This window comes from Megalobrama amblycephala, linkage group LG4 (genome assembly GCF_018812025.1).
Source record: "Megalobrama amblycephala isolate DHTTF-2021 linkage group LG4, ASM1881202v1, whole genome shotgun sequence".
Taxonomy (NCBI): Eukaryota; Metazoa; Chordata; class Actinopteri; order Cypriniformes; family Xenocyprididae; genus Megalobrama; species Megalobrama amblycephala.
In genome coordinates, this window is record NC_063047.1 from 17,087,613 (window position 1) to 17,096,911 (window position 9,299).

The window sequence follows — 9,299 nt, forward strand, 5'->3', positions numbered from 1 at the left end:
AAAGTGGGCAAAATATCCAAATAGTAAATAAAGGGAATGGAGGGAACATGTTTAATGGCTTGTTTAATTGTGTTATTATCACAAATAAAATCACCAGCTCTAAAAACTACAGTATCTTCAGTCACATTTTAATTATATTTTAATAAAGGCCGAATATGTCAACTTTCCTAGGCAGGACATGACTTTTGGCCACTATTGTATAAATACATACACTAAAAAAAATATTTAATGTTTTTATGAAAATGTGGTATTCATCCTAATGTGTAATGTTACTGCGCATGCGTAAAATTTCAGCTGTTGTTGATGATGGCATGTGGGTGGAGCGACACTCTCACGGAACTGGTGCATATATTCATAAAACGCAACGTATAAGGAATTTATTGAATATTTATGAGTAGGCTTCCATTATTGGAAGGATTTTTTTTAAAAACAATACCTGATTAATATTAACGACATAAAACTTTGTCGTAGTAGGATTGGAAACCGCGCCTCTTCTCTGCTTTTGGTTTAAACCATGACTAGTTAAAACAACAACCTCGTTATAAAACTACCTATATTTCATTTTCTCTTTCAGAAGGAAAGTACATCTGACAACTCACCTGTAAGTTCTTTACTTCATTCCCATTACTGATCATCTTAAGGGCGTCTTTACCTTTGCTTTTTTACTGATCAGACCGAAAAGTACTTTTAAAAAAAGCTTTGGAAAGTTTTGGAGTGTTTTTCATGACAGAAGGATTTAGATAACACGAATGTGACTAAAGAGAATCAGTAAAGGTTTTTTTGGAAATTCTGGTTAGTAACTTTATTTTCAGGTGGCTGAGGCAGTAAAAAAGACTAAAACTTATAATTTATAAGTAGAAGAACAACATTAAACATCTTTCATAATGAGCTGTCAAGAGCAATAAAGAGAAACTGACTGACCTACTTTCTGAGTTATTGCAATTTTCTTGCAATAATCTCACTGTGACTCACCCAGCCTGTTATCAAGCTGTGAAATGTCTGTAAATCCAGATATTTGTGATCATATGGTTTCACATTTATCTAAATCTAGAGAGAAGCTTTGGCATTTTAAGGGAACTTGCCAAACCTGTTGTTGATAAAGGAAGAGTTTTTTATGAAGTGTCTTTGAAACCAGTTGTTTTTGACACAATTTAAAACATTTTTATGAATAGTCATAGTAACATCAGCAGTTAGATGTAAAAATCATCATTATGAGACTCCATACAGTGGGGAAATAAATGTGCTTGTGGTTTTAATATGACAAAATCAGAGAAAAGGGAAATAAAGCAGGATGTGAATTACTATGACACAACATTTACAAAGAAACACTTATAGTAACTTACCCATAAATAAACATTACGCCATGTATTTCTTTGCAGGAGAATGTGTCAATGTGACATACAGAATGCTTAATAAATAATACCTCTATAACGTTTATAAAGATTGCTGGAAATGTAAAGCATTATTTTCTGTTTCTTTTGTGTTCCTTCAGTGACCATGTCGGACAGAAAACCTGTAGGTGAAGATACTGTGGACGCCAGACAAGTGAATGCACAAAAGTATGTGAGATTTTGATGGAAGTTGATTCATTACAAACATATAATTACAAGAAACTGTCATATGATAGATTAGAACAAACTATTATTGATTAAGGAATCACTGACAAAATCATCCAAAATGTTAATATTACGATTAATCATTTGAATAGCACAAAAGGTCAGCAAAAGGAACAAAATTAATATATATAAAAGATGCAATATGTAATATTTTTGCAGTAAAATATCCAAAAACCACTAGGTCAGTGTTATATATTTTGTTCACTTGAGTACTTACAATATCCCAAATGTTTGCAACTATTTGTAAATCGTGAGAAAATTGCAATTTTAATCAAGGCTCCGGGACGTGTGAGGAGTCGCCTGTCAATGGCGTCATACCCGCGTTACCCTCGGTTTCCAGTTTTATTTTGTAGAAACCATGGAAACACCAAAGACGCTTCAATATTTACATGTTTTAATAGACAAGGGAACAACTGTTTTGATATATTTATAGACAGAAAACTAATTATAGCTCAACACATTTAGTCTTATTGTTTAAATGTAGTTTTCTTGATTTTTTGCGAGTACCATGCTTTACCATGCCTCGGAGAAAAACACTATTTTGTGAAGTAGCTAACATAGCATAATCAGATGCAGCTTTATTTTTAGTAACAGTAATACAGAATTTTCTCCATCATACAACACATTTTAAAATTAATTGCATGCCATTTATCAACACAAGCCATCCATCATTTAATATGATATTGTAAAATCGATCTATCTTACTGCAGTGTGTAACAGTGTCTCACAGCAGCCGCCGAGCGAACGCACAGAGTAACGTTATAACATCATTTTCAACACTCTCAAATGTATCTAATATGATAAACAGAGCTGCGTTACCTCATACTCATGACCGGAAAAGCGGCAGCGGCGCCGGCAACTGCGTCATAATAAAAGTCCCGCTGCTCGTGAGGCGTGTGTTGATCAATCGCTCCAGCTCCTCGTTCAACTCCACAACACTCGCTCCTGCTCTGCTTCATACTACAGTAACGTTAATAATCACATCCATGAACATGATTTCTTCCCGACTCCAATCCCTATTCTTTTGCACCGTCCATTGAGATGGAGACCACATGTCCCAAGATTCCTCGCTCAAACTTGGCATCATCAATCTACGCCTTTGTTTTGAATAGGCCTCTAGCGGACAGAAAATCTTACATATTGCACCTTTAAATGAAAAAATGTGGAAAAAATGACTCAAAGAAAACACACACACATATGCTATTCATAGTTTTCACTCACACCCAGGTGAAAAAAAGTACATTTCTATAATGTACTTAAAGTGCTCTATTTTGTGCACTAATTTTGTACTTAATATACTAAAAAGTCTTCTTAAGAACATCTAAGTGAACTCAACTGTGCTATTTTGAGACACCATGAAATATGAACTTAAATGTGCTTTGTGGTACATTTTCTCCTATGCACCTGACTTAAGTTTACCTGGGTCGTCTCCTAATCGATGCTTAAATAATTAATACTCTAGTGCATCTCCTAATCGACGTCGGTTGAGTGTTCTCTAACTTGCTGCGCAGCAATAACCAGACAGACTCCAGACTCTGTGCCTTAGAATATGCTTTAATCATGATAAGGTTAATCACCTCGTATCAATCACAGAGAATCCCAGCAGCAGTTTATATAGGATAGGAGCATGGCGAAGCATTCTGCAATGTGATTGGTTCTTCATGTCAAACCCTTCTGTTACTAAGTAAAGCAAGATCTGACCAAATCATGTGTTTATTAGTTAATTGGTTACTCAATATCATGGGGCTGTTATATTTAGATGGTTATCTAGCTGTCCCTAAGTTTCATTTCCACTTTTCTTATATTTGGACATGATTCAGACACACACTGACTTTGGTCCAAGTTTTGGGGACATTTAGGTTTCAAAAGCATATAAATGTTATTCCCGCAAAGAAAAAGAAATATTAGTTTTGATTAATTAAAAAATTCCATCAAAGCTTTTAATATGCTGTCTCTGTATTTAAAAAATTTATTTAGATACCACTTCTAGTACATTTGAACCCATGGTGTACTTGGTTTTCTGTTGAAAAACGCTTAATGAGAAACGATGTGCTGCTTTTATATTCTGAGTTCATCTGCATGCATGTTTATAGTATCCATTATCAATAAGGTGTATATTAAATTTGGTCTTTTAATGTCACTGTCTTGCTACATTAGTACTTACAAACCTGGCGGCCAATGAAGGAAAGCCTTGTTTTGTCCTCCAGGTGGGCGTTACTATAAGTGTGCGACATCACGTGAAAACTATGAATTCTGTTTAAGTTAAAGTTGGCATGAAACGGAAGTTGCAATCATCTTTTTTCCCTATTGTGTCGTATATCCATGGGAAACGGCTTCACGATAAAGAACAAATGTAGGGCGGGGCTTGATTTTGTCTGTGGGGAATTGATTAGATGGTTGTGGTTTGCTATTGGTGGATCTCATGTGAGTGACAGGTTGCCCCGCCCTCGCGCCAGTAAACTCTTATTACAAATTAATTATCTGTGCATATCATTGTTTTAATTTCACGTTCCTCGTAATCTTAAATCAGAATATCTTCTTCTATTCTCTTCTCTGATGATGAGGGCGGGGCAACCTGTAACTCACATGAGATCCACCAATAGCAAACCACAACCATCCAATCAATTCCCCACAGACAAAATCAAGCCCCGCCCTACATTTGTTCTTGTTTGTGAAGCCGTTTCACTCTGATATATGACACAATAGGGAAGTATAGACAAATGCAACTTCCTTTTCATGACAACTTTTAACTTAGCATTGTGAAGTTGATGAAAGTTTCCTCTAACTAACCAGTTTCTAAATGACCACTTCCTGAAACGACTGTCAATAATTTCCCCAATGAATAATAAAAGTCTTTGTTCTCGCAGGACTGATGAAGGAGTCGTTCAAGTAGATGCCGGAGTTGATCAAGTAGATGCCAAACCACGTTCAGATGTGTTTCAGTACAACATGAACTACAGCAGTATGGGACAGTGTGTCGTCATCAACAACAAGAATTTCCACAGAAAAACAGGTAATTAACCCAGACCGGTTCAACGGTTTAGTTCAGGCGTTTGTGCTCACATTAATCTCTTTTGAATAGGAATGGGAGTTCGTAACGGGACAGACCAGGATGTAAAGAATGTGATGGAGACCTTCTCAAAGCTGGGCTTCAGAGTCAAGATTAACAATGATCAAACGGTCTCACAGATGAAGGATTTGTTGACGAAAGGTACGTTTTGCAGCATTTACTGATTACAGTAATTGAATGGGTCCGTCATAAACTCAAATCTTCCGTCTTCAGTGTCTCAGGAGGATCACAGTCAGTCGGCCATGTTTGTGTGCGTGTTGTTGAGTCATGGAGACGATGGATTAATTTATGGCACAGATGACTGTATAGAGCTGAAGAGACTGTTCGCGCTCTTCAGAGGAGATCACTGCACTTCACTGGTGGGAAAACCCAAGCTTTTCTTCATTCAGGTGAGCGTCACATAATAGATAACATGCATTAAGATGCATCAAAATTGCGAAAAGTTCCAAACACTTTCATTGAGGGGGTCAAAAGCTTCATCCATTTAGCCATCTATCACTAACAATGCCTAGCAACTAGCTTAGGACATACTAGCAATGTGCGAAATTATGCTAACAAATGCTAAATCATGCTAGCAACATGGTAAATCATAGAAAAAAACAAGAAACATGCTAAATCATGTTAGCAAACATGCTAATTTATGTTAGCAACATGTGAAAAATGCTAACAAATGTTAAATCATGTTAGCAACATGGTAATTCATGTTAGCAAAATGCTAAAACATATTAGCAACATGTTAATTCATATTAGCAACATGCTAATTCATGCTAACAACATGCTAAAACATGGTAATTCATACTAGCAATGTTAATTCGTGTTAGCAGTGTGTTCAAAAATGCTAATTCTTGTTAGCAATGGTTGCTATCATGTTAATTCATGGTAGCAAAATGGTAAATAATGCTATAAACATGTTTAAAACAATTCATTCTATCATAATGTTAAATCATAGAAAAACAAAAAAACATGATAAATCATGTTAGCAAAAAGGTTAATTTATGTTAGCAACATGTTAAAATTTGTTAACATATCTTAAATCATGTTAACAAAATGCTAATTCATGCTTGCAACATGTTAAAACATGCTAATTCATACTAGCAATGTTAATTCATGTTAACAATGTCTTTACAAATGCCAATTCATGTTAGCAATGGTTTAAACATGTTAATTTCATGATAGCAAATTAATAAATCATGCTATCAACATGGTAAAACATGTTAGCAGGATGCTAGTTCTTGTTAGAAACATGTTAAAAATGCTAATTCATGCTAGCGATATGTTAAAACATGCTAGCAACATGTTAATTCATGTTAGCAAAACATACCAATTTATGTTAACAGTGTGTTAAAACTTGCTAATTCATGTTAGCAATGTGCTAACACATGTTAATGTTAACAATGTCTTTCTTTCTTTCTTTCTTTCTTTCTTTCTTTCTTTCTTTCAACTTCACTAAATTTAAAGCTTATAAAACTTTCAAACTTTCATACGGCTTTGTCAAGTCAACATAAAAGTTTGTCCCAATGAACATTACTTTCTAGTTGATATACTATTTTAGTTTTTGTTAATATTTTGAATGAGACTTTATTTTTATACTTTCTTTTTTCACTTTAAATGGTTGGTTCACCCAAAAATAAAACTTCTGTCATTTATTCCTCATCCTCATGTCGTTCCACACCCGTAAGACCTTTGTTAATCTTCAGAACACAAATTAAGATATTTTTGTTGAAATCCGATGGCTCAGTGAGGCCTGCCTAGCCAGCAATGACATTTCCATGAATGTACTAAAAACATATTTAAATCAGTTCATGTGAGTACAGTGGTTCAATATTAATATTATAAAGCAACGAGAATATTTTTGGTGCGCCAAAAAGAAATAAATAAATAACGACTTATATAGTGATGGCTGATTTCAAAACACTGCTTCAGGAAGCTTCGGAGCGTTATGAATCAGCGTATCGAATCAGCAGTTCGGAGCGCCAAAGTCACGTGATTTCAGCAGTTTGACACGCGATCCGAATCATGATTCGACACGCTGATTCATAACGCTCCGAAGCTTCCTGAAGCAGTGTTTTGAAATCAGCCATCACTATATAAGTCGTTATTTTGTTTTTTTGGCGCACCAAAAATATTCTCGTCTCTTTATAATATTAATATTGAACCACTGTACTCACATGAACTGATTTAAATATGTTTTTAATACATTAATGGATCTTGAGAGAGGAAATGTCATCGGATTTCAACAAAAATATCTTAATTTGTGTTCTGAAGATGAATGAAGGTCTTACGGGTGTGGAACGACATGAGGGTAAGTAATAAATGACAAAATTTTCATTTTTGGATGAACTAACTCTTTAAATTTCATTAAAGTGTTAGTAATTTTGTTGTTTTTGTCATTTTTATTATATTTTTTAAAAAATATGTCTCTATAGTTTTTCTCTATTGTTTTTTATTTTTAAATCAAAATTTTATTTAAATTTAATTTCCCATACCAGGAACAAATATATCAAAGTGAACTATATACAGACAGATGCCATGAAAACTTATATAAAAAAAGAAGGATATGTATTTACAATTTTACATATTTTATTTTGTTTCAAGTAATGAAAATGTATTTTTTTGGGACATTTAAATAATTCCCACCCAAGGCATATGCAGAATAAAGGGGCGGGGCCTGGTTGAGTTAGTTAGTAGTGTGTTGAAACTGGTGGTTATGGTAAGGGGCGGGACATTTCCCGAATGACCAATCACAACACACTGATCCAGCCGACCAATCAGAGCACATTGTGCTTTTCAGAAGGAGGGGCTTCATAGAGGAAAATGAGAAAAATGAGGAAATAGAGAATATGAGGAAAATAATCAACATTCAAGCATGAAAACCTGTTCTAGTAGAGCTCAAAAACAACATCAAGACTTTTTAATGGGGCATAATAAGTGCTCTTTAAGAGTGTAGCTTCAGTTGCTCTTTCACGTTTGTGTTAACCTGTGTGTGTGTGTGTGTGTCTCCAGGCTTGCCGAGGCTCAGATCTGGACTCTGGCATTGAGGCAGATGGTGTGGGAGATGGAGAAACAACGAGGATTCCTGTGGAGGCAGATTTCCTGTATGCGTACTCCACTGCGCCAGGTATCTAATGTCTTCCTCAATGGAATTTACTAACAGAACCAAATGCATTTGCCCTAACCAGTTAGTTTTCTGTCTGTCCTCAGGATATTACTCCTGGAGGAACGTCGCTCATGGTTCCTGGTTCATCACTTCGCTCTGTGAGATGCTGTTAAAATACGGCAAGCAACTGGAGATCATGCAGATCATGACACGTACCAACCACAAGGTGGCGCTGGATTTCGAATCCTCCTCCAATCTGCCAGGGTTTGGTGGCATGAAACAGATACCATGTATTGTATCTATGCTGACCAAAGAACTCTATTTCCATAAATAATTCATTGATGCACTTTATTTTACAGTATGTAAACATACGTGTACTTACAGTGAACTTAACTAAGAAAGCACTGGGTAATATAAGGTAACTACATGGGTTAAGGTTTGGTTTAGGTGTAGGTTCAGGATTAGTACCTAGTTATTACCCAGTTATTGTAATTACTATAATAAGTACATGGTATGTGCATGGGGAACAGGACTGTAAAAAAGTGCTACCTAATTCATGTTTATTTTACTGATTATGTTGCAATGGGATAAAAACATTTTTAAAATCATTTTTATGTTGCAATTTAAAGTATTGACAGACTACTGTCAAAACTGGATGAAGGGACATAAAGGGAATTTAAGGGAAACACTGGATTTTAGTGTACTATTATCTAATTATGAGTATTTGAAATCACTAGTCTTTTTGTTGTGGTGTGTGACATGTTTACAGTGCTGGTTTTGAATGACAGCTCTTTCTTATCTTTATATGCACATTTAGTCTGTCTGTCATCATTTGAGCCTTACCTGAATGTTTGCCTTGTTTTAAACCTTGCATATGAGTCTATGAAAATTGCATTAAAGCATGAATTCACAATTCTGATCTAACTGTAAACATTTGCACAGTTTTTATAATGATAAATAAACATTTTACTTTGGTATTCAATTTGTGTGTAATTAGCTTTGAGTTGAGCAAATACTGAAGACAAGAGAAATATAAAAACAAGAAAAAGGGCTAATATATATATATATATATATATATATATATATATATATATATATATATATATATATATATATATATATATGAATAAGAAACATATATGAATATTTTATATATATATATATATAAAAATATTCATATATGTTTCTTGAGCATTAAATCATATCAGAATGATTTCTGAAGGATCATGTGACACTGAAGACTGGAGTAATGATGCTGAAAATTCTGCTTTGATCACAGGAATAAATTACATTTTACAGTATATTCACATAGAAAACAAGCTATTTTAAATTGTAAAAATATTTCACAGTATTACTGTTTTGATTAAACAAATGCAGCCTTGGTGAGCAGAAAAAATTCAAACATTAAAAATAAATAAAGAAATAAAAAATATGTATGTTGATCAAAATGCAGCAGTTTAAATTACTTAATACAGCCAAAAAGTAAAAACTGAACATACAGTAAGTGTTGCTTTAA

General features: G+C 34.3%; 1 protein-coding gene across 1 annotated transcript; it reads left to right on the forward strand.

Annotated features, from left to right (window-relative positions):
* The first annotated feature begins 349 nt into the window (after nucleotides 1–349).
* On the forward strand, nucleotides 350–8,765 carry casp3b (caspase 3, apoptosis-related cysteine peptidase b). The gene is made up of 7 exons (XM_048187987.1): nucleotides 350–601; nucleotides 1,493–1,559; nucleotides 4,484–4,629; nucleotides 4,699–4,827; nucleotides 4,900–5,075; nucleotides 7,690–7,804; nucleotides 7,888–8,765. The coding sequence occupies exons 2-7, from the start codon at nucleotides 1,498–1,500 to the stop codon at nucleotides 8,115–8,117; spliced, it is 858 nt and encodes a 285-aa protein (XP_048043944.1). The 5' UTR covers nucleotides 350–601; nucleotides 1,493–1,497; the 3' UTR covers nucleotides 8,118–8,765.
* Nucleotides 8,766–9,299: the final 534 nt, after the last annotated feature.